This window comes from Brachionichthys hirsutus, chromosome 20 (assembly GCF_040956055.1).
Source record: "Brachionichthys hirsutus isolate HB-005 chromosome 20, CSIRO-AGI_Bhir_v1, whole genome shotgun sequence".
NCBI classification, from domain to species: domain Eukaryota; kingdom Metazoa; phylum Chordata; class Actinopteri; order Lophiiformes; family Brachionichthyidae; genus Brachionichthys; species Brachionichthys hirsutus.
The window spans coordinates 4,669,967-4,696,439 of record NC_090916.1 but is presented as its reverse complement, the minus strand read 5'-3'; the positions used below and the strand labels follow the sequence as shown (position 1 = coordinate 4,696,439).

General features: G+C 45.3%; 1 protein-coding gene across 1 annotated transcript in view; it reads right to left on the bottom strand.

Moving 5' to 3' along the window:
- Positions 1-3,489: 3,489 nt before the first annotated feature.
- Positions 3,490-26,473, bottom strand: part of LOC137909156 (kelch-like protein 29) — a 115,891-nt gene continuing 92,907 nt past the window's right edge. The window contains exons 11-13 of the mRNA XM_068753585.1: positions 13,951-14,144; positions 6,947-7,091; positions 3,490-4,823 (exon numbers count right to left, since the gene is read on the bottom strand). Of these exons, the coding sequence (XP_068609686.1) occupies positions 4,640-4,823; positions 6,947-7,091; positions 13,951-14,144 (523 nt within the window). The 3' untranslated portion in view covers positions 3,490-4,639. The remainder of the gene's footprint in view (positions 4,824-6,946; positions 7,092-13,950; positions 14,145-26,473) is intronic.

Sequence of the window (26,473 nt, the reverse complement as noted above, 5' to 3'; positions counted from 1 at the left end):
GGTGGAGACAAATACCTGTCAGGTAGATCCTCGACATCCTGGGACCACGAAGAGAGCGAGAGAGTCCTCCTGACGACAGAGAGAATCCGGTGCTCCTCCTCTCCGGGCCGAGGAGACCCAAAGAGGAGATGTTCAGTGACATTCTGTGGTGCTATCATCTCAGGAACCTGGCCAGGCCCAGCCTCATTCTGCATAACCAAACTCCTGAGGGCGCGTCGGCCACACACACACACACACACACACACACACACACACAGACACACACAGGTGCTATTTGGGTGCTATCCTTTTATCCATGCTGCTCTTTGGATTACTTCATAACCTGGACGACTAGCAAAACCAACAGATGCGTGATGTCACATCGCAACCTGGTCACGCCCGCCTGGCGCAGGCTGTGGAAGCAGTGCTCACACACACACATACACACACACAAAACCAGACACTCGGGAATGCATGCATTTCTAGCAACACGGACCAGAAATGTGCGTGCGCGCTCACACACACACACACACATGCATTCAAATTGTCACCAGCAGAAGTGTGAGTGCGGAGCGCTGCAAGGAGATGAGGTCGGACAAAGTTCTGGACCATTCCGCTCTCCTCGCCCTCGAGAGGAACGCTTTCTCACCGGTTGTTTGCTCCATGCTTTTTTTACGTGGATCTTTTTGTTTGTCAGATTTGTGTTTTCCTTTTGTAGCTTCTTCATTAATTCAGCGTCTGAGCCACTGTCAAGGACACTCGCAGAACAAATTGTTTACGAAGAAGCTGCCAACGTTACCTGGTTGAGGTTAGCAATGAAGTCACCAGGAGGAGAGCGGCTCTATTCCCTTTGTTTCAGAGTTACTGGTGAACAAGCTTAATGTCGCTCTTTGTCAGCCCTCACTTGAAACACACACTCACCAGACCACCTCTGGCAATTCAGTTTGTGCAGATCGTTACGCCCTGAATAGTTCTTGGTCGCTGAGCCCACCTCCTCACTGCATCTTGAATGCTTCCCATCCAAACTCGATTCATTTTCCCACCAACACACCCCGGCTGTGGAACTGGAAGCAGTGCAACTTGGGAATGCATCTCAAGCTTGCACTGCCTGTGCGTGTGCCTTATTTCAAACCCTCATACCAACCGAATTAAATCATCATTTGCTATTTAATTCGCTTGACAATGATCTAGCTCAGAGTTGGGGTGTCTGCAAGTCATCTGTCATCATCCGCATTTTCAAACTTGAGTTTTAGATAATACTCACCCCCTCCTGTGGCTGTCGTTTGGCAAAATACATCTAAAGTACTTAATATTTTTTATGATATTTAAACATATTCATGACCTGTTCAAATCGGGCCTGTTGGAGGGGAGGGGGAGGGGGGGGGGGGGGGGGCAGACTGCATTCGTGCAAAGAAGTTCACACCAGCTTTCCTTCGGTTCTCCCCTATGAAGCGTGAGAGTTACTGTGCCATGGGTTCTTTCACCCCCCCCCCCCCCCCCCCTCGGTAGAAGCTGACGTGTGGGCCTGTTTCTACCGGTAACACGTTCTATCGGTCACAACAACTGATGATTTATGTTGTGTTGTTGTTGTTTTACGATTGTTTTATACAGTTCTTTGAGTTCAGATCCTTTTTTGCATGGTTAGTGAATGCGTATTGATCAAGGCCGTTCTAGGCAGTTTCCCCTCATTGTTTTTGTTTTTTTTCCTATCAATTCTGTTCATTGAAGCTGTGGATTTATTTGTTCTGTTTTTTATCAACGCCAGATGAGAGGAGATTACGGTATGTGTAATCTGTGGCCAATTTAGTTTTCTTACTGCAGTAAAGTAACTGAACCAGTTTGCTGGACCTTCATAAGTTTTTTTTTTTTGTGTGTGGCATATTCATGCTTTGGGCGATGCCATATTTGGAGCAGGTACAGGCTGGAGAAGTCCTTTTCTTTCCTCTCAAAGCTCCCTCGTCCAATCTTCAAACTTCTCGGACCCCAGCTAACCTCTGCCTCTTCCTCAGATTGTAGGCGGCAAAAGCAAAGACCATATGCAAACTCGCAAACGACACGTTTTAGCACTTGGACTACTGCAGAGAGAAAACCAGCGCTACCTCAGCATAATTAAATGAAATGCGAAAACTGTTTACTTGGGTACACACGCAAGTATTTCTCACTTCTTGAAATACTGTTGCAACATCCGCAGTACATCTAAGGTACCAGATCAGTACATCCACAGCTGCTGCAGTAATCCCAAGAGTTGTTTATCTCTCTGATTTGTATGTATGTTTGCATTTGAGCCAGATGACGATTGCAGAAATGTTAATATATCATGGTCTGTGTGTTTTTATGCTTTGGTTTCACACTAATTTCTGCTGCGCCCGGACACTGAGGAGATGATCCTGTCTATTCCTCTTCCATGTTTCACGTACCTTGTTAGTGTGTTTTCTGTCTCTTTAGGGCTTCTTCCTTTTTTTTTTCAAATGTTCATCTCATGATTTTGAATTATTTATTGTTAAACATGTTTCATGCCGAATATTCAGTCAATTGTGTTTTTGTACTTAAATTTGGAAGTGTGTTGTTTCCATTTGAGCAACTTTGCTGAACTGCGTAGCGTCTGTGTAGCAGGTTTATTTGGCGTGGGATTAAAGGATTTACACGTTTCTCAGGTTCAAACAAACGATAACATGCCCTTTCAATTTTTCTATTTATTTTCAGTGTTTGTCATTCAAGTGGTTACAGACTGTGGCAAACCGCTCGAGACGAAGGCTAGGATTGAAATGATTTTTATAAAGAGAACATTTCTGTTTAACACAACCCAGGAAGAGAAACAGGACCACAGTGAATTTTTGTTTTTAACTTTGTCTCCCACTTTCTGCCAAAAGTATTTCTTTTTTTTTTATTATTATTAATTTAAAACCACATGTGGAAATAAAATATGGGTAGTTAAATGTCATACATTGTGAACTTCCTTTCTTATTATGAATTGTAGCCAGTTTGGACTAACAACCAATTTTTGTCTGGTAGTTGAGACTACTTGGTCCAGTATAGCAGAAGCAGAGGGTTTGTTCTATCCTGAATTACTTTGTTCGTCCCTGTTTTTAAGTTTTAGCCAAGATTTTTCATAGCTTTGTTCCTTATGTTCATTTGTGTATTTTAACACACCTGTTTGCAACTGTTATGTTAGTGTAAGTTATATTTGAAATGAAACATTTACTGTATTTCTCAAATTAACTGCTGTGATACACTTGAATAAAGGTTCAAACTGTATAATTTTAAGTGTTGATTTACTGAAAAATAAGAACTTGGATTCACTACCGTACACAAATTTTACACATGAAAAGCACATTTGGAAATTCTTGTTCTCAAAAATCACAAATGAGTGTTTTATATGCAGGAATCAGAAGGCCGTGAAAATCTTAACATGCAAATTACCTGTATTGAGTTGCATGCTTTTAAAAACACTCATTATACACTTCATTACACAGTTTGTGAAAAAAGACACAACACTGTTCATTTTCTGGCATATGTATTAGGTTTCAATAATAACTGTTAATTCCTCCTTTCTGGGTACAGATTTACAGACACCTTTTTTGAATCCAGCCTATCGGTTCTTTCTTTTTCTAAAAACATTTATACAGAATTGCCTTCAGGTTTTAAAATATACATATTTCCTTCCTGTATTTACAGAATACCGACCCACAAACTGTGGCTTTGTGGGTCGCAATGAAACACATTTGTATCAAAGAAAATGAAGGGTGGAGACTGATGAAAGACAGAACATGGCTTGACAGATAACAGTCACAGGTGGTAATTGTGCTTTTTTTCCGGAGGAACTGTCCCAACTTCAACATCGGAGCAGAGGCCAGCCAAAGGAGGAACCCCCCCCCTCCTCGCTCTCCATGCTCTCGTTGTCCCAAAGATTATGAATCTGAGGGGAAAACCAAGCCTCACAACCTCCAGATGATATCGCAATCAGGCGAGAAACACTTGAGAGAAACACAAAAAATGCACGCTCTTGCTTCAAACCCTTCCTGATACAGATGTTACGGTTTTTCCTAAGCTTAGAAAGTCATTAAGGTACCAGGTTACACAGAGTTCAGAATCTGTTTCTGAAATTCACACGTTAAAAATTTCAAATCCTGATTCAGCGGCGAGAGCGGAAAATATGGCGGATCAACTGAAAGAAGAAAGTAGTTGGTGGATTCATCTCCTTTTCACGTCTGTCCTGAAACAAGCATACACCAAAAATAAAACTTTAAATTTCTCAGAAAAAATCTAGACCCCGTGATGCCGTTCATTGAACTGGTACAGAAACTGGGAGGTGGTGAGATTACGTAAACCTAGAGAACACGGAACTGAAGTAGCGAGGACTCGGTGGAAAACTGAGTCCATTGTAACTTACTAAGAGGGTCCCCTGTGCCTGTCGAATGACGGGATGAACTACTAGGATGACACATACAGTACTGAAGGTTAGGCATTGCCACCTGACATGGCGGAGTAGCTGGAAATGAGTACATTCTGCACAGGGCTTTTCTAGGGTGTGGTAACAGGGTGGATTAACGCTGGCTTCTAGTCCAGAGGTGACCGGCCGGCCTGCGCTGCCACTGCTTATTGTCCCACAGCCTGGAGCTCAGCTGGTGTTTGGCCTCGACCCGCCGCGATCAGCTTGCCTTCAGCAACTCTGAATGTACTTTTTGATCACCACGCAGCCATGTCTGAAAAGCGGGCAGGGCATTGACTGCAGGAGGGTCCAAGTGTTGGTGCAAGGGTCAAAGGTCTCCATGTTGCCGAGCGACGGACCTTCACTGCTCACAATCCCTCCCGTAGCGTAAATCTTTCCGTCCAGGATCACAGCACTGCAGAGACAAGACACAGTCCCGGATTCATCTCAAAGTCGTCCGTGTCACTTTGAGAAGATAAAATAAAGATTTTGTGTTTTCTATTAGAACATTTATGGCTGTTTTATTTCCTCACCCATGGCCTTTGTACAAATTTAAATTGTGTAGTTAACCATACATCCACCCAATAGCAACCTAAACAACATTGAAGTGAGATATCCGATGTTTTTCTGTGCTCAACGAAGAAAGATCTTTCTAAAATTTGATGTTGATTAAAGAACCTGATCATTGTACAGATGTGGGCAAAATCACGCAACATTTATTTAAATGTTGGCTGCAGGAAGATATGATAAAGCCTTTATTTCAAAGTCCTGGGAAGACTTACAATTCCCGAGTTCATCATCATTCCTGATCCAAGTTTAAACGGCCTATTCGCTCTACGGCTGCGTCACAACCGTTTAAGCACGAGCAAACCCAACATTTCCTCCTGCTTCAAATTAAAAGCACTAACTTATCACTAACAATAGTGATGAAATAGTGAGAAAGAATCTGTGTCAGGAAGATATATGGGTGCAAGCAAACATGAGCTAATGTGGCTTTGATATTAGCAATGACTCACAGCAGCCAGGAGTATTGTTCTTATTGTTCATCGTGACGCAACAACAAAGCCAGACAGGAGACAGCATCTTCATGAACATGCTGATTTGTCACGCTGGGGGCCATGCCGGAGATGTTTCACATCCTTCACGCATGCTCTTAACATGCCTAAAAAAAATCTACTTGTAAGATGGGGGGGGTACAGATTACTTTCCTTCTGGAGGGCAAGGGAGAAAACTAATAGCAAAGATCAGTACAAATGTGCTCATTTGATATGAGAAACAGAAACAGGAGTTTGTGTGCAGAGAGGATTAAATTTGGGCTGTAAGCTGATTACGGCTTTGTGCTCCTATTGGGCTTTGGAACGATGTGCATTTACATAAGGTGCACGCTCAAACGCACACGCGCGGCACAGAGAACGAGCAACGTGCAGGCCCTATTGCACAAATAAATACATAAAAAAAAGAGATTATGATATAAAGCCAAAATCTACTCTGAGAGAAAAGCTGCACAGCGGATCCAAAACGGAAAGGAGAGCGCTGGGCGAAAGCCTGGAGCTGCTCCTCCTAATAAGAAGAGGGAAGGCGCAGGCCCGCCGAAGGAGAGGATATCAGCTCTCCTGCACGATGACCTGCTGGACTGGATGCTGCTTCTGAGCGCTTCCTCTGGAAGCTCTTGTGCGAGTTTGTTGTTTTCGCTCCGTCCTCCTCTCTTGTGTGTCAGACTTAGTTAAATGTAGCAGAACAGCTGCCTGGCGTGTGCTGCTGCAGCTTATCAATAACTCTGACAGCATGATTTATGTTATGCATTCCGCACATAAGATCACTGTTTGTAATTGCCTCCCAAATGGATTTCGCGCACGCTGCTTTTTCTTTCTAAGCTTTGGCAAGAAAAAAGGGGCTCGGGCCTAAAAAAAACAAGAAAGAAAGAAAGAAAGAAAGAAAGAAAGAAAGGAAATAACAGTGGGTTCATTATCCGGTAAAGTGCAAACCTCAGTGAGCAGAATGGGATATTAGGATGTGATCCCACTGTTCGTTTATCTCCATTTATATCAAGCCGTCATGTATCCACAAATAAAAGTCGCAAGTGTGGGCCAGCGTTTCTTGTTCTTTTTTTAAGACTTCCAATCGACCGGCTGCGTGCAACGAGACAAACGGCGTCTGTGTTTTCCAGATTTCTTTTGTTTCTCCCAGCATGACAGACAGCAGCGTTACTCATCAGGATACTTTCCCCCTGCATGGTGCTTCGTTTTTCCCAGCCTTGGTGCGCTTGTGTTGGAAATGCTGTCAGCCCGCTACTGGCTTTGTTCAACGTTTAATTAACTGGCCTGAATTTACATTTTCCCCGTGCAACTGTTTACCTTCTTATGGCACCAAGACTGACAGATTACTAATAAGCTTGACTTTCACCAATTTTCCGAGGCTGTGGAAAAAGTGTATCTTCGCCACATAAACAGATGTTTTTAAGCTTTTGAGAAATCTTTCAAACGCCACACGCAGGACTGCGACTTGCCGCGTGGCGCTGCTGCTTTAATAATCTCTCACCTGCAGAACTGCCGAGAGTGATTCATGTTGGGACCGGCCTTGATGTTGCCTTTGTCTGGGTCGTAGATAGTGGTGGCGCGAGCATAGGCTCCTCCCAGGATGAATATAAAGCCATTTAGACTCACTGCAGGGGCATATTTGTTATCTAAAGATATAGAAAGACAGAAAAGAGAATTGTTGTAAGCAAATACAGAGAAAGTGTTTGAACATTACATGCACAAGGTAAGAGTTCCACCAATATAACAACATCACTTGTTTTTTTTCCATGAGGTCTGCAGGCTGCATGCAGATAAATAAATAAAAATCATCAAGATCCCCCTTAATACTTTACAGATGTGCCATTTTCCAGCATTGCTTTGGGAACAAAATGAATGGATGGCAAACCAATGAGGGTGGAAAAAAAACCGAGCTGATAAATCCCTGTGGCTTTATTGTGTTCTGTTCAAAAAATATGTTTTAGGCTTGGCAGCAATATGAAAGAGTTACCTAAGTCTTAATAATTCACAATTGCATTACGCCTCCAGGGCACATCCATAGATTCACTTTGTAAAAAAAGTCAAGAAAAGCAAGTATTAGAAATATATGAGCACACAGGTTGAATGCTGCATACTGTACAATGCGATCTGATACAGTACACAGCGCAAGGAGGAAAACTGGAGCGGCGCTACTGCAGCATTACAGATGATCGGAAGCTAAATGAAACCGTGGCTTGTGTGAAATGATGCCATTGGAAACCTGCGGCTTGCGAGCTCCGGCCCTGCTGTGTGGGAAGAAGAAGTGTATTTCAAACGTACAGCAATTCCTCTTGAGCACACTGCAGCCGGCCAATTTACAAGCAGCATGAATAATGCACAGACACTTGGCCGTGAGCCGCCGTCCTCGCCGTTTCCTGCCACAATGGACAGACATCCCTCATCGGAGACGGGCATCAGGAGGAGGAATGTCTGACGCCTTAATGACGGTGCTGGAAGCCCAAAAAGCTCAAAGATGATGGAGCCCCCCCCCCCCCCACACACACACACAACTTCCAGCCTTTCCCTTCAGCTGCTCAGAGTCCTACATGTTTAATTAACAGGTCACCTCTGGAGGCGAGAGCCGATTCTGCTGCGACAGTGAAAGAGTTGCCACACTTCATCTCATTATGTTGGGTAACAACAACACTCGGAGTCACAAACCGGTGCAGATTTATGGCCGAGCCTGTGTGCGCGCGCACGGAAACATTCATCGTGCATACGTGCAATTTTCACTAGCCACGCCCACAAGTGTGAGCCACAAAAGGATACACAGAAAGGCCTTCGTCTGGAACCACCATAGAAACCTGATGGGTAGCAAGAAGAGTGACGCCGTGCGGTGGTGGAACTGCATGGATAACAACATGAAAAACAACACAACCCCCCCCCCCCCCCCCTTCTCTCCCCTCATCTTTAATCTTTAATCTTCTCCTTGTCACATTACCGGCAGCTATAACCCTCTAAACCTCCGTGCGCGTCTGGTTTGAAGTGTGCACGAGACGACGCATTCGCACTTGCAACATCAGTTTATGCGCGGGAAATGGCCAGACAGCGTTTTGAGAGTCTGTATCCTTTATAAGCCTGTGATTCTACACGGGCAGCGCCAAGACGCTGCACTCGGATGCTAATGCTAACTCATAGATGTTAGCACTGACAATGCTACCGTGCCGACATTAGGCATGTTCGCATCATCTTTGTATGTTAGCCTGATAACATTTGCTCATTATCAATAAAGCCTATCAAACCTTGCGATCACCAACCGGATGCTGGCGCTCGAGGATCACCGACGGTTATCTGAGGTCAATCCTCTGGGGAGCATGAATGCGGACCATAAACCACAGATTGTTATCCAGCGCTGAACTTCTGCCTTGGCATTCTATCGTGTGCTCACCCCAATTTCTGCTTGACGTGTTCATTTTTGTCTTGTTAACTCTATCTCATTCACACGCACACACACCGCCCACCTATGGGTGTGTGTGTGTGTGTGTGTGTGGCGGCACTAAGCATGTGTACGTGGTGTTTTGTGTTACCCCTCATGAACACAGAAAGCTTTTTCCCCCTACCTGCTTGGTGCCTGAGGCGGAATCAAAACAGGATGCTCTCAGAGGAAAAAGCCCCCCCCCCCCACACCCCCACCACCACTCCCCCCCCCCCCCCCCCCCTCTCTCATGGACCCCACATCAAGCAGCGGGATGGAGCGCTCGGAGAACTACCGCGCAGATGCATCGCATCCTCGTATGGCATGTCTCAAGGCGCTCCTCTACAGCACTTTGCTTCAGCTTGTACCCCCCCGGGTCGACACAGGAAATGAGCCCTTTCTGCTTAAACAATGCAGCGGCGCAGTAAAGAATGCACAAGTATCGCCGGCGTCAGCTGAAAACGCTCATATTCTGGACCAACCTCGCCATTCCTGAAGCCTAACAAGGGATTTTGTCTGGTTTTGCAGCTCTAGGGGGGGTAAAGAGAGCAGCAGCCAAGAATCCACAACTGACCACGTTCTACATCAAAAATGAATGAAGGGGAGGGGCTGGGCGGGGGCGGGGGCGGGGGGGGGGAGAAAAAACAGTGAAGCAAGGTTTTAACACGGCAGCGGCGACAGAAGTACAACTGTGCCTGTAGGGGAACACGGGCTGACGCAGCCTTTCACAGTGATAAAGCAGCTTAGTGGCAGAGACCGGGACCCTCGGGTGTGTGTGTGTGTGTGTGGGGGGGGGGGTCGGGGTCAAGGACAGCAAGCAAGCGAAAAGGCACTCAAACACTGCCACGATGAAATTGGTGGCTGCTGTTTAAACAAACACATTGCGGTTCCCTCACATCCTCCTGCATCAACACGGCAAGATATCTGAGTCTATAAACTACCAGAGAGATAACACACACACGCACACACACACACACAAACACACAAACACACACACACACACACACACACATTATAGCTCCCTCAATTATACCAGTGCTGTACACTGTACAGATCTACATTAGATTACAGTTCCAGCGATAACAAGTGATCGCCACAAAGCCACAGCATCACATCGCCATGGAAACGTGCGCGCAAGAAGCAGGATGAAGAAGACAAACAGAATAATCTCAATGTTCCCCTTCCAGAAAAAGAAGAGGGTGAAACACTGGGTATCCCGTCTCGGCAGAGAACACAGGCAGGAGGAAACGGGACCAAAGAAGCATCAGTTCCTGCAGCGGGGAGCTCAGAGATGGAAATTAGGTAACTGGAGCAGCAGAAACTTTTTCATTCTTCCACTGACACCCTTTTGCGTCGCTGTGGGAACCAACAGGAGCCTTTTAAAAGAAACACCCTGAGCAGCGGAGACAGGCTGACGCCGTTAACGCCAGAATTATGTAGAAGCCTGTGAAACTCTTCTTCCCCTCTCGTCGTGCTACTTTAAGCTCTCTCTTCCCCACCTGCAGATTGGAGCTCTTCATCAACGCGGACATTTGGTTGATGCATCACTGAACGAAACATCCTGCTGCTGTCAATTTCCCGATACAGCAGTCTGGATGTACGACATCCCGCTCTCTGGGTCCCTGGAGCCGGCCAGTCGATGGAGGCATCAGATACACTGTGTGCAATAATGACTCTGTAAGTGTGTTTTTAAAAGGTCGCTTTCCCTATATTAAAGAAAGCACCCCCCCCCTATCTGACAGAGCAGATAATTTCCGGCTCTTTATTTCTACAAGCTTTAAGTGAGCATCATCAGCATCTCTTCACTCATCCTCCACAATCAGTACTGGGTTTTATCTAGATGTTGTTAGAAATTAGAAGAGGGGGAACTTTAACTTTAACGTTAACATTTAAAAAGAAGTCCGTGACGCAATAAAACAATGAAAAGCAGTCTCGCAATGTGAACGATGCGAAAACAAATCCAATGCCAGGATCCGCTCTGTAAGGAAAAGGATTCTTCAAACCAAGCATTACTTCCAGTAGAGGAAGGAATAATGCTGTCAGGAGACGAGTGAAGGGCAATGATAAATTACGACTTAAAAAATAACCCGTAAATCTAATGTTGATGTTGGCATTCTAACATATCCGTTTAAAACACGGTAAAGTCGTTCATGTCATCTTAATTTAAACAGAGGCCGAGATGAGAACGTCATCAATAATTTGGTATTTAAAGAACTCGCTCCCTGAAAACTCTCCACCAGTCAGTGAAACTTTCTTTCACCTCCATCGCGTCGAGGCAGAGGCACAGAGAGATGCCTCAAACACTGGGCTTCAGAGCATTTGGACGAACTGACCATTTAAATACAGAATGAGGCTTCATAAATAATGCACTGCATCATGTGAGGAGCTCGATTTTGCCCCCCCCCCAGTGTCTCTGTCCATATGCTGCTCAGGAGACAGATATATTAAAGACAAAGGGAAAACTGATAAAGCTGCAGAGACGCATCGCAATACGCAGCTACCAGAGAATATTTTTGGCACAAGTAATATTATTTTTCACTCTGCAAGAGATAGGAAGTCAGTTCTGATAAGTGTTTGTGAAACCCATTTGCAGTTCATGCGGGAGACGGTCCGTGCGGAGCGAAAACACACAGCCCACACGCACGCACACACACACACACACACACACCAAAAAATGCACACAGTTGTATTTGTGTCAGTCGATAAGATAGTGCTGAGAGACTGCGAGACTGAGGGAAAGGAGGCATCTCGAGGGGGGAGGCAGTGAGGGAGGGGCGAGAGACGAGAGAGCTGGAGTGAAAGAGGGAGGCAGAGGGTTGATCTAGAAGCGCTCCCCACCGGCTCACTAAAATCATCGCCGGCCCAATTTCACAGAGAACACTAAACCCGTCCATTATCTCTTGGCTCGTTTGCTGTCAGATGCAGGCTCATCTACACCCTGACAGATGTCTGTGTCTTTTTCACACACACACACAGACAGATAAGGTTAGGGTGATGTGAGATAAGGAGGGGTTGTGTGTCCGCATCCATCTATCATAAGAGTATGTCTGCATTTGTCACATCCCTCCCAGCTGCTCCGCCAGACCTTAAGAACCATTTGATGTTGCATAATCCTAAAAGGCTCTTAGAACACAGAGGAAATGTCCAAGTAGCAGAGCCGAGGGGAGCGTCGCCGCGGCCGCTCTTTAATGACACAGGAAACATTTTGGCTTCAAACACATTTGGTTCCTCTCTGATGCCCAATGCTCCCAGTGTTGCCCGGAGCAACAGGAAGCCACCGTTTGAGATAATAATTGTATTTATTTTTTCCAAAAGGCAGCATTGGAGTTACTCTTTGCCCTGAGAATCCACCATGTGCTACTTCTTAAAAGAGGTAATCCAGCATTAAAAATGCCATTTCGGATGGTGTGGAAAATGAATTTAAATGTATACAAACAGCATTCTTTTTTTTTTTTTTGCTTTGAAATATTTATTTTGCGTTGCCGGTCTGAAGTTTGACATTGGAGAAATTAGCTTGTTTGCTTTTTGGCCAGGAATCAGGCGAGGAGATTGGTACGACTCTCTCATTTCTTAAAGATGAAGCGGATAGTTAGATTATATTGGCCTAAACTTAGGTCTCTCAAAACTATACTTCTATACTTAATGCAGTATACTCGGAGTAACGTAAATGTTGAATTTGAGTCAGGGATCATTGAGGCTTATGCCTGTTAAAAGACAGTCGTTTATTGGCCCTGTCTTTTAACAGGCACTGGTTGTTGGGGACTATGTGCAAATCACATCCCAATGCACTCTCCAGGTCAGAACCAGAGTTGTGCACTGATTGTTTTTCCAGCTACCTCGGAGTTATGGTGGCTGGTTCAAGTATTTATTTTGATGATGTGTCCTTCACAGGTCCCTCATGGTTCCAACTGGAATGTGGCTGCAGGTGTGTACAATGAATAACAATAGAGTTCATCCGATATCAGGAGAATAATATTAATAATAACTAGAAAAGCACGCAGAGAGCAGACCTCCGCCAAGCAGCTCATTCCCCTCCTAATTAGATTTAAACTGTCCACGTGGTGATCTGGATCATCACCAAAATGTTCTAAATTGTTCTTGGTATCTTTATACACCAACCATGAAAAGTAAAAGTGAATCAGAGTTGATGTGTATTTTTTATCTAGTAGTAATAATAATAATAACAATAATAATATTATAATAAGCTATTGTGGATTAAGATCTTGTGTTAAAGATTAAAGGCTTCCTCTCATTTACATGTTTTAAGTTCAGGTTGTTCGTGTCTTACCTGAGAGGAACTACAGGACATCCTGATCTGGATTTGTTCTCCCACAGGCAAAGAAGACGCATTGTTCAAACGCCACAGAGGCTAAAATGGATTATTTTGTCATAATGTAATGCCCACACCTAAATAAACAAAGGCCATTTCCTGTTTAGGTCATACAAAAGAAACACACAGCATCCACAAAAGAATCATCCTCATGCTCCATTCGCAATTATTAAAATATCTTTTCTTTTTTTTTGCCTTCAAATGGCAAACAGGAATTTATGGCTTCAACAAGAGATGTCGAGCGCATGATATGGAAGGTGTTCAAGTGGGCAGAACGGTGAGAACACTGTCGCTAGGCAACCGGGCAACCAAAATCGAGGTTCTCTCTAGCGAAACAGCAAGATATCAATGACTAGATATGAAAAATAAATAAATAAATAGACACATAAAATGGTTACAGATTTCGTTGCGATATGAGCCTTTTCCAGTTATGGTGTCACATTACGGACATTTCCCGTCTCTAAATGGTTCCGCTGGTGAGGAGGTGGTTTGTGTTTGTAAGTGGAAAATGTCAAGGCATTTGGAGAAAAGAGCAACCACACATCTGGGAGTTTAAAACCACAGCCTGGTACATAAATACGGTTTCACAGGTGAAGCCATTGTGCAGACATGGTACAAAAAAAAACGATGCCGACAATGGTATGTCCCCAAAGAGGCAGCGCAACCTTCTCTGTGTGGAAAAAACAAAATAAAAATCCATGCCTGAAAACTGTGTGTGATAAAATCTGCTGTCCACCCGTCTTACCTATCATGGGAGACTCAATAAAGCTCCAGGTGTTGCTCTGCGGTACGTAGGTCTGGAGGACGCCTGCCGAGCGGCCGGCCTCATTCACGCCTCCGAAGACGTACACCTTCCCTCCGCACACATTGGCTGCAGCGGAATGGACCGGCTTGGGAAGAGGCGAGACCGTCTCCCACTGGTTGGTGATGGTGTCATATCTGGGACAGAAAACGGGAGAAGCGTGGACGAGTGAAAATGAAACATCAAAAAGGCAAAGGAAGCGGCGGGAGATGCGGGTCGAGGGCCGGTTGTTAGAGATGAGCAAATTCACTTCTATTAAACACGTCTTTGAGTTCCTAAACTACTTACAGAATCTCTTAATGATTCATGAGCTGCTCTGCTACTCTGCAGCGAGTCATTTATATCCGCACACGCACACACAAACCAGCAGGACGCAGGAAGAGTCGGATGTTAAAGTTCCCGCTGCTCTGCTCGGAATTCTATGTGAAATGGTCGTTCTGGCTGCGGGTGCTGACAGACATAATTAGCAGAATGCCGGCACCACCAGGGAAGATGAAAAAGACCAACAATTATGTACAATGACAGCAATTAAAGCAATTACACAAAGCAACATATGTCGGGAGCTACGAGCCATTAGTCTCCGGAGTTGGGCTGCGTGTCAAGCGCGGCGCTTTGGACCTTTCTTTGCTTAGCAGGAAAGACAACAAGTAGGAAAAAGTCAACAGAACCAAACAAGCTCAAACGGGGAAAACAGCCGGGAGTGTAATTCGTACATTTATGTTAAGTGTGAGTCTTTAGACATATTTGCGAGTGTACTTTTCGGCCCCCGTGGCGCCGTTAGCGTGGAGTGTTAGCAGGGTAATCCCGTATCCACGGGCCGCTGATCAAAGCCCCCCGGCGCCGCCAGCGTTCCAGCTGGAGCTGGCCTCATCAAAGAGCCGCAAACACATCGTGGATCTTGGAGTAACACACATTTCCTGATCACGTTTCGCTTTGAGGCACCATTTATATGAAAGAGACTGCAGCCAATGAACCTTCCTCGTCAAACGCTTGAGGAACGTTCTACCGCTCACACGACGACGGATGTGACGTTCCGTCACTGGCTAATTTCAGCAGGCACACAGGCGTCTGCTTCTTTGACTTCCCTTTCACGCCCTCATCCAACAGACCCCTCAGATACAGACAGGTGCATTCACTCTGATGCTTCACAGCTGCCACGCCCATGGCATTTGAAACAGAGCTAAATTTAAATCTAAGCGTAGCTCGCATCCGCCTTTCTGTGAAAAGGCCGTCGGATACCGAAGGAGACGAGATCGGGGGGGGGGGGGGGGGGTTCCTTCTTGGGTGGCGTGATCGCGGTCTGGCCGTCAGCTGAAGATGGTAGGGGTCGAACTCGACTGGCATGGCTGAGAAAGTGATGAAGAAGAAGACGCGCGGTGCACGAGAAACACGCACAAGAGCGCCAATTAGCACCGTTTAAACATCGACACTCACCAGCATCAGGTGGAATAACAGAACCTGCTGGGATGTCTCGTTCTGTCACAGATGTAATTACTCCTCAGACCACATCCGGGGGGGGGGGGGGGGGGGGGGCAGAGACTGCTGAGTGAAGCTGATTGCGTAGGCAAAAAGGCCCAACATGGCCGCAGCAAACAGCTGATCATTATGAGAAGAGATTAGGACTATAAAACTGGAATGGAAGTAATAGCAGCGTAATCTCTTGCTGCTTTTACGGCTTTTATGACTTTACCAGGAGGTTGAGATTTGCTGCGAGTCTTTTTTCCCCACACAAAAACTGTTTTACGTTAAAGCTGACCAAAAGGTGACGCTTGAAGTGATCACATGTCCCACGTCCTTTTCTATGGTGTGTTTTAGTGTCTTGCCTTTAATCACATACGACCAGCTACGAAAGAGAACAAGAACACAGCTGGCTATTTAATACACGTTCCATAATCAAATGTTCAAACTGTGTGAGGGATTAAAACGTTGGGGAGCCGCTATTTTAGTTCATTTTTGTTTGAATGGCCTGTTTTGATTTGCTCACAGTTTTCAGAGCACGTGTATGAAAACGATCTCCATCCACACAAAGACTTGTGCCGAGCATTCCACACCAAAGGACAGCAATATAATCTGAACTTGTACAAACAGGGGAGCCAATCAGAGGTCTGGGTATGAATTTATTACTGCTCTGTTCTTTGCTGGCAAACTTTATTGACACACTAGGCTTACTATGGTGCCCCAAGGACAAACAATGAAGTTGCTGCTCAGTGTCACAACGGAAACTCGTGAAACTGTGGAAGGAAAAGAAAGAAAAATAGTCGATCTCCAACACTTTCACCTTCATATAAACACTGACCAGGTTTAGACGTGCGATATATATGTGTGTGTGTGTGTGTGTGTGTGTGTGCGTACATTTTTCTCTTTCTTTGGAGGATGTTTGCATCGATTTGAAAGAGGTCAGATGTGTTGCACCAGCTGTTACGATGTTGTGAGTTTGTTGAAGCGCTTTATATCTGCATGAATTAAGCACATAAGGTGGTTGGTTTTTTTTCCCTCCGCCGAAGGTTATGTAATCACCGGCGTCTGTCTGTCTGTCTGTTAGCAAGATAACTCAAAAAGTTCTGGATGGATCTGGATGAAATGCTGGGAATATTACAAGGAAGAGATGATTAACTTTTGGTGATGATCCAGAAGAGACCTTGGATTCTGGATCACTTTGAAATGTTTGTTAACGTTGCAGGCAACGGAGCTTCAAAATGTGTTCCTCAATATCTCGGATGATTGTTGATCGATGTTTATGGAATTTGACACAGTCATGTAAGGTGGAGACCTCTATCTTACCACCGAATTTAATCTGGATCAGATCCAGAATGGAATCAGTATTATTGTTACTCGTTCCTCTTGTTTCTCCCCACCAGTCCTAAATATTTGTATATTTGAATTTATCCTGCTTTCCAACAATTACTCCCTGCCAACCAGTTTTAACTGTGGCATGAAAATTGTGACCCATTTGCACTCCGTACCACATTCTTAATGGATCTGTTCCTTAATATGTTGGAATAATAACTATGCTGTGACATGTAAACAAGTGAAGAGTCTCCAAAGTAAACTTTAAAACAGATATCTCATGAACTGACTGTTTACATGTGGGCAATAAGCCGAAAAATGACCTGCAACACTCATAACATGAAAACTCAAATGTTAGAAGTAGCTCAAAAAGCAGGTCTCAAGGGCCATTATTGTAAACACTGGACAAGATCAGAGTCTAAAGGGTCACGGGGTGTGTCAGCGAGGGACACATGTAGGTCAGGAGAGTCTCGGCATGTCAAAGTCTCAGAGGACACAACTCAAATTGAATTAATCACACTTGAGAATCACTATCAAGCACTCAATATGAGCCGTGACATTAGCACCGGCACCAAGGAAGAGTCTAAGAGTGGGTGTATATGGTTCGATTATATCTCCAAGACAGAAGAGATGCAGGAAGGAGAGAGATGGAGAAAAAAAGCATAATGCTCATTACATAAAAAACCCAGCAACCTCTGAAGCTCTCCATCACACAGACAGCTTTTTGATTGCCACTATGAGACTGTATGAGTTTTATCCATCAACAGTCTGCACTGTAAGTGTTTATACACAAAGCCAAATGCACAGAATGAAAGGACGAAGGAAAGGAAAGGAGGAAGGAAAGAAGGACAGAAGAGGAGACAAAGAAACGTGGAAAAAGACAGACCTACACGAAACACGAACGCTTGTAGCGGCGTGCTTGCTGCTGTGACTGACCGGTCAACAAAGGAGAATTATGATTCAATGTCAGCCATGCGTAACAGCAGCCCACGCTAATGTCTCCCGGGTCTGCGTTCTCCACTGACCCGTCGGCATAAAAAACCCCATCATGCTCATAATAATAACGCTAAATGCTCCGTCGCATCTGAATAAAGGCGGATGGATTTGCCACGCCTCCTCCTTGATTGTTACGCATTACTTTATTTCAGTCAGAACACTCCCAAGTTATAATATTTATAAGAGCAGCTGAATTATTTGGATTGTGGCGTCAAGACTCTGACCTCCTCCAGGCCTGCAGATATATTCCCATGATAAGAAAACCTCCTCAATTTCCCAATGGCGGCCTTTAATATAGGCTGATGCTGGCGCCAACGGGGCTGAAAGCGGTATTGCCAGACATAGGGAGTGATGCTCCTTAATAAGACCGCCAAACTGGGACAGTGCATTGATATTTGGGGAGGATGAAGTGTGTCACATCCACGTGTTTGTCTGTCTGTTTGTTTGTAGCAGCGAACAGCGAATTGTCTGCCTGAAATAACTCACAGAATCCAACACTTCCTCCAATGAGCAAGCACGTGGTGACGACAAACTGCCTTACGCAGGCGACTCCTCGGAGGGTGACGCGTATCTGTTCACTGTGGCGTACAACCTTTAGCATATGTCAGAATGTCATAGCAAAAAAATCCATTAAAACGAGCTAAATGCCGCTGTTACAATCACGCAGGAATGGAACGCAAAGACTGACTGTCAGACAGCAGTCGAGGTGCAACCCACACTCGCTGTTAAAAGCCAAACACCCAGATGATGAGATGATGAATAAACAGTTAAAAAAAAAAAAACACCTCACAAAACTTGTCGCCTATATTTACACCACAAGGGTCCAGACCAACAGCGCTGCAACATTTAAAAAACGCGTGCGTGCAATAGAGTGCAAGAAGAAGAACAGATCTTACTCGCCTGCTGAGAGGAGTTGATGCTGGAGATTCAGTTGAATAAGAAGTAATGTCTTTAAAGTTAGAAAATCACAAGAATCCCCGCAAAGCAGCAGCTATCAATCACACCTGCATAAACACAATCTTCGTGGATCCGTTTCGCATCCCTGTTGCACACACACGCACACACACACACACACGCATCCTCCAGGACGCAGACTGATCAGCACAGCTGCGTGAGTCAGCGGGGACGGTGGTTTCAAAAGAAACAGTCAAATATCTGATTGTAGTATTTAGGCCATACATTCATTATTACAATTTTATTAAGTTTCCTTTTTCAATCAGGAATTACAAAACCACTCACTGTCTTTTTGTAATGTTCAAATAATCACTGAATTTTCATGGTGCCAAATGCAATTAAATCAGAAGACCTCAACACACCCATTTGTTTGCATGCAGCTCCATGTTTGACATACATTTTATTCATTTCCACGCAGCCTTTCAAACAGCCACAAGAAGAGAGCGAGTGCATATGCGAATGCATCAATCCCTCATAGGCCTCTGTTTCCTGTCAGAAGTAATGAACTGAGAGGTTGTGATTTGGCTTGAGGAAAACAGGGCTGCTGAGTGAATCAGCGCCGGCCTGGAGGGCATTCGAGGCAATTTGCACACAAATACAGGCATAATTTGCTTACATTATCGTGTTTCACATTTGCCAAGAATGTACATTAGCAGTAAGGTGTGAGAAAATCTAAAATGCATGAGGAAAATATTGTCTGGATGAGGTTGACAGAAAAAAAAAAAAAAAAACGGACATACAATAGTTTGAATGTTTATCAAATCAGGCAATAAATGAAAGAAGTACGTGGAGGCGAGCAGGAGAGAGAGAGAGAGAGAGAACGTCTATCCTGCAGGGGAGAACTGAGAGAGGGAGAGGCCAAGCTATCTCTGTTGTGTCAGCTGCCATCTGTGTGTCGGCGCACATCACACAAACTGCGAGGTCTGTGACCACACGTCCGCCATCACACCCCTGTCTGCTGGATACCAACGCTGCTTCACAGGAAGCACACATCTCTAAAGCCCCATCGGCACGCTTCCTCTCAGGCTCACTTTTTAATACAGTTTGCACTGAGAGTGCACAAATAAATACTGCTGCATAGTGAGTGCAAGGACAAAAGTGAAACCACAGAATACGTGTCGTTCTTCTGGGGGGCTCGTCTGGCAGAAACATGTACATCTTAGGAGGGAAAAAAAAATCCATCTTTGAATCTCGAATATTTAGAATAATAAAAAGAGTAATTTTAGTTTTAAAATAATAATATGGATGTTTGATTTGATTGAATCTGAAATTTTGAATACTGTTCCGATGCTGTACAAATACAAGAGCTACACTTTATTTCCCAAACATCAGCTTTACATAAATTGTTATTGATGAAAACAGAAACAGCAGCTTTGTGATGACTAATTTGAACTTGTTTTCGTGCCCCTCTGACTCTCGTGGTGATTTTCTCTGCGTGTGACAGCTGCTTGTACCTGCGTTCGCTCTCTGAGGTTGCGAATCAATGTCTGGCGGTGAAATCCGCTGAGCCTCACCTCGTACAGGAAGGGCTAAGCATGGCTGAGATATGTAAATATTTGGCTATTTGCATCCTATATGAGTCGCTGTGTCTGTAGCTTCATCTTGGAAACTGTAAAGAGGACAATGACAGCAGTTGCTCTTCATTTTAACACATAAATGACGAGGGCTCAGCTTCTGTTAGCGTCAGCATCCACGCTGAAAACTTGAAAATGAGAGCATTTGAAAAGACATCAGCGTTCCTATCCTTCCAAGTTTCAAACTGACTTAATAAATTGAGACGAGCCATTAAAACTTTATGAATGTTTTAGCTAATAAAGGCTTCAACAATGTGAAATATCTGCCGAACTCTGAATCAAATGCGATGAAACAAGAGGTCACTGTGACACTGTGAGAGAACTGCACAGATCAAGTTAAGGCCGTTTGATGCATGTACATCCCACTTCTTCAGTCTATTAGGTGGGTAAAAATACATGTACTCTATATAACCTAGTAAGCAAGCAACAAGAATAAAATACTCAGGATCCTCTGCCATGCAGGCATGTTATTGAAGAAAGACAGAACAAAGCAATTAAAGGATGCTTATTAACTCCCAAAAAAAAGGGAAAAATATGAAACTTAAAATTCCCCTGAAGATCAAATTGCTCCTCCCCAGTGAATGATAGATGTGCAAATAGTTTTTGAGTTGCATAACGAGCCTCACTTCAATTTATAACTATGCAAATTTAAAAAATGAAAGCTGATAAAACTTCCTGAAGAGTAAAAGGCTCCACTTCGGGACATTCTGTGTGCAGGAAGCTTTTCAAATCAGTTCTGTTGTGGAAATGAAAACACGGCAGACAGATGGAGCATATTCCTGTACCCCCCCCCCCCCCGCTCACTTTGTCGGTAGCGTGGGATAATAACCCATTAAGCTGATCTAACGCAAATTTTTGTTTGTCGGGTGTACACATCCAACCTGATTTCACTTAGTGATGAAAACTAAAATCCCCTCTTATGTGTGTGTAACGACTGCCAGGGGTAAAATCCCTGACATGTTACCCTTTAAAATCATCCTGTGACCTGTCAGACGTAACTGTGGGTCTCCTGAGGGTCCTAACCCCCACGATGGGCACCACTGCTTTAACCTTTGACACAATTCCTCACGACCGATGATCTCTCCTCTGAGGGTGGAGCCGTTTTACTCATCACTTTTTCATGATGCGCACATCCGGCATATTGTGTACAAGACATCTGGGGATCTGATGGGGTCTTGCTCTCCGTTTGGACGGCCTCGGAGCGCAGTTAAAGTCAAGGTCAGCCAAGAGACACACACAAAACACGCTCTGCAGCCATCGCAGTAGGAGAGCGTGCGCGCGCGCGCACACACACACACACACACACACACACACATCTCATTAACTTTGATGGATTACAACACATTTCTGGCTAATAACACAGACATAAGTGTACACACTCACAGACATACACACGAGACTTTGGCGGCACATACAAACACAGATGGACACAGACCTGTCACCTTCAGCTAATCCTTGAGAGACAGAGGGCAATCCATTCACTGGCCACACGGATTTACCCATAATCCCCGTCAATGAACTCATTCGGGGCAGAAGCCCGCGTCCTCCATGTGTGAATACGCAATCTGCCCGAGTACTCCGCTGTATGGAGATAAACCACACATATGCTTATCCAACAACTGCGTAAACTTAAAAAGGCACCTTGAAAGACTATCAGGAAGAGAGCCATGACGACAGTGTGTGCTCCTTTTGTGCGCCGGGTGTGTGTGTGTGTGTGTGTGTAGATGTGGATTTAATTGGATGGGAACGTCACGTAGGACAGGGGACACGAGTGCTGCTGGTGCTGTAGGTCGTACACCAATTACTACTCGGCTCTCTTCAAAAGCAGACAGGAGATGGGGGGGGGGGGGGGGGGGGGGTGAGAACCTACTTCATTACCAAAGTGAGCCCCTGTGCTGATGGCGGCCATGTAGGGCAGCGCTGAGGGGGCGTCGGCACAGCGCTAAAGTGAGCGGCTCTTTAAAATGAAAACCCTATGGAGTAATGCTACTGGGGTCAGGGAATTTTAATACTCACAGCCCTCATAACCTGAATAAAAATCTACGTTAATCAAGCACCTGAACCCAACACGGCCCACGAACGGCCATCTTATGGCATAGCATCCACGCTGTTGTCAGGCCTGGGACGAGGCTGAGCAGCGCGGCGCTCTCCAGGGTCCTGATCCTGCTGCTCTGGTTTGACTTTCTCTGCAGCACACAGTCGTGGGAAGATGCAGATAAACAAACAGACTCGCTGTCCTGAATGGACTTCTGCATATCAGTGAAGTAAGTAATCATTCATTTAGCATGAGCTGCCTCTTTTTATGTCCTCTCACAGCAGTGATTCACTTTGACTGAAAGCTGCCCCAATCTTTCTCCCACAGGACCGCGTGGCTTATTGGTGGACCTGTGCATCACTATACCTGCAGCTGAAGCTTCAGGATTGTCTGCTGGCTGATCTATGCTAGACACAAGAACGCTACCGTGCTGGTGTTCAAGAAGTGTGTTTAGCACAATATATATATTTACTATTTAACCATGTTAGTAGCGCGTTTGCTATTTACAAGAAATAGAGATGAGGCCGCCTGACTGACATCCTCCTCCAAAGCGCTGTGCCTAAGATCATTTCTCATTACATTTGATAACCTTGGGGTTGTGTTTAGACGGCAGATGTGGTGCATAAATCAGCTACTACACAATAAATGTAGAAAGAAACAGCATCAATTACTGAAGAGAAGATTGGAAGGGTAAAAAAATAAAAGCAGGGACTTCATCAAGGCATGTAACTGTTGGCTCCACTTAATGGGATGCTTTCATAAGAGATCGTCATATTCATTTGAAACACCAAACACACACACACACACATATACCTCTGGTTATGAAACCATCCTGCGTGCCAAAGAGGAGCCGTGTCCGGATATTTCAACAGTTTGCCAGCACTCTGATTTCTAAAGGTCAGCTGTCGCCTCCTTTAGATGGATGGCAAAGCGACTGCCAACCATCTTGGCAGCATCCGTCACGTCCTAGCCACTGATAATTGGCCAGCATCTTTCCCGCCGCAACCTGATTGACTGCATGTACAACCAGGTGAGCGGCCTAACATGAAAGAAAAGAGGGGGGGGACATATTTTTGTTGCGTCTCCATGTCTTTGATATTAAAGGCAGATCAGAGAAAAGAGGAGAGAAAAACTGTGCAGTGGCAGAAAGAAGGCAGCAGAAAAATGACCTGTCTGTTGGCAAAGGCTGGAAAGTGTCCAAAGTGCCAGCCCATCAAGTGGAGGCCTGTGCAGCTCGTGCTACTCCTCACCTGCAGCCTCCCAAGACACCGTCTTATGGCTTCTCTGCAACGCACGCTCGCATGCATGCCTTCCCTACCAACATGTCACCGAGACCTCAGCAACCCATTAGATAACGATGAAGAGGACACGCCGTCTTTGCGTGAGCATGTCGGGCAGATCACCCGTCTCGCAGGTCCCACATGCACAAATCATCTCTGAGGCACCTCATCAGCACAGCAGAGAGACAGAGGGAGCAGAAGGACAGAAAGTGCAGGGCAGGATGGAGGTTTTGTTTAAAACAGGAAACAAGGGGGAGGATAGCGGTGGGGGGGGGAGGAATATGAGAGATGAGATGAGTCATCCGATTTGGGCCTCATTCGGCCGTTGAGCCTCAAAAATCCCTGAATGCCATGGAAGCAATTCCTCCTCCTCCTCAGTGGAGCTGGGAATGATTAAGCATGTACATCCAGACAAAGCATGTTTAATTTTTAAAGTTAAAAACGCATGTTTTATATGAACAAATGGATACCAGCAAAAAGATCATCAGGTACATTTTTGCTGAACATCTGAACTGATAAATTGCGTCATTATTTTGCATCTTATCGAGGGCTACAGCTACCACAAAGTTTCATGGTGGCGCAGTGGGGTAAGCTGTCAGTGGAAAACAAAAAAATCTTCAAGCGTTGAGGAGGCAAAGGGGATGGACTTCAGATAATAATTAATTGCGTCAGAATTAGCTCTAATTAGAGGACGACTCAATCCTAAATTCTATGGTGCAAAATAAAACAAGTAGCCCTGGTTCAGCGTGATGGATTAGCAACTCAAACACAATCCAAGAGTTGGCTCATAGATTTTTCCTAATGTGCTGGTGAGAAATGGTGAGTCGTGACACGGTCATTAATGTGCATGCAGAAGCGCATGAGTAAGCAGGGCAGCGAGAGACGTGGAGAAAGAGGTACGAGAGCTGAAAATCGACACTGACATTTCAGAGGGGTAATGAGTGTGTCTGCGAGTGCGAGCGCCGGGGATGGATTGTGGTGGTTGGGGTACTGGGGGTAGGGGTGAGGAGTGAACCGGTGCCTTGACAGCGCAGTAGGGGCTGGCGCTCTGAAGTTGGTTAATCCTGAGGAGCAGGGGGATTAGCTCTGCAGGGGGCAAACATAACAGCAGGGGGCTGTGGGAGCCTGTTGTCCCTGAACACAGTGCCCCGATACAAATCTACCGGGGACGGCTGCACTCCCGCCCCCTCCAAAAGCAGCCCCAGGCGATGCCCTAACCTAGTGGTTTAAAACAGATCGACACCGTAACACACACAGACATGCTGAGCTCATCGATACATTACGTCTGAGGCGAAGCAGGAGGGAGCGTCTTAAGATAAGCCCGGGGGTTCCAGCGTAACGGCCCCACCTGGGGTTTGCTCCATGCACAACTTCTCTCATCTCGTGCCGTCGGCTCTGCAACGCTAAACTCTTCTTGGCCTGCTCCTCTTTGCAGTTATTCCCTCCCTCGGCTGTGCAGAGCAACAGGGTGCCCCATTGTTATTAACGTCATCTCTCTCTGCTGATCATATTCCCACCACCTCAAAAAGACGGTACCGTCGGGCATGGGGTGAAACGGACAATCTCCACGTCGGTGTGTTGCATTATGTGGGAGAGCTGCCTCAAAAAAGCATCTGCATTCAGGCAGGATGCTGGATGGCATTACAGGTGAGCAGACTGGGTTTTAATGGTTTATACTGGCTGAGATATTCTTTTTCTGGCTGCATGACAGTTTCACTTTGCCTGCAGACAAAAGGAGAGGAGAGCAAACCATACATCAACACAGCTCAAAGGGTAGCTGTCGCCGCCGCCTCTGAGTGCAACATGGGGTCTCTCCTATCCCTGGCGTCCCACTGAAGGAGACCTTTTTCTGGGTGACTGGTAACCCAGTGTGCAACCCCCCCCCCCCCCTGCCCGGCGGACATCAAGTACTTAAGGACTTGTCAGCTCACAGAGCAGCCCACAGAAGACTTCAACTGTGTGCAGCATGAGGCATGATGAAATCTCCCGCTGGAATTTCCATCTCGCCGTATCTTCTTGGTCATGGTTGAGTTGATGAAATTTCCCGGGAGCCATTGAAAGCTTCTCAGCAAGGTCTTTGAGACATTATGATCCACCCCTCAGCATCAGGCTGAGCCCACATTCCTGAGATGGGGCCCATTGTGCTGCTCATAACATCACTTAATGGAAAAAGTAGAGCTCAACGAATAGATGGTGGGGGCTTGCGTTAAGAGTAAAATAAAGATATTGGTTGAGCCAGAGCAGAAATGAACAGTAGAGAGGAGCTCAAGTTGCTTCACAGGGACGAGAAAATAGACAACCGTGAAAGTCACAACTAGACATGGGCGAATACTGAAGCATGAACTGTACAATGACGAATGTGCCAGTTAATAAACCTGAAAAACAGCAAATGAGCCTCTCCATCGATTTCAGAGGCACACGTTTATGCATTTTGCCTTTTTAATTTTGCTTTGAAAAGCCACAAAGTAGACGGAGAACATGAAATTCCCAAATTGCTCTTCTCTCTCCTCCAGACTTGTTAGCCAAACAGAACAACATCCCTGAGGAGAAAATCCGGTTGCCGCACTCAATGTCATGTTGCTAACAGTTTTCATGCAATATTAACTTGCAACAGAGCTTGAAGGACGCCCAAACCTGTGCATGGTGCCGCGATAAATAAACCAAAACCATCTGTGATTGACACATCATTAGACACCCATGAATTATTCAATATCCGCAATCATATTGTTTTGCCAAAGGATCAACATGCTGAGGAGCAAGCAGGCCCAGGGTACCTGATTGCCAGTTAAAAGCCTTCTGAACTTGACTTGCTCCCATCCCCCCCAAAAATCTGTCAGTCA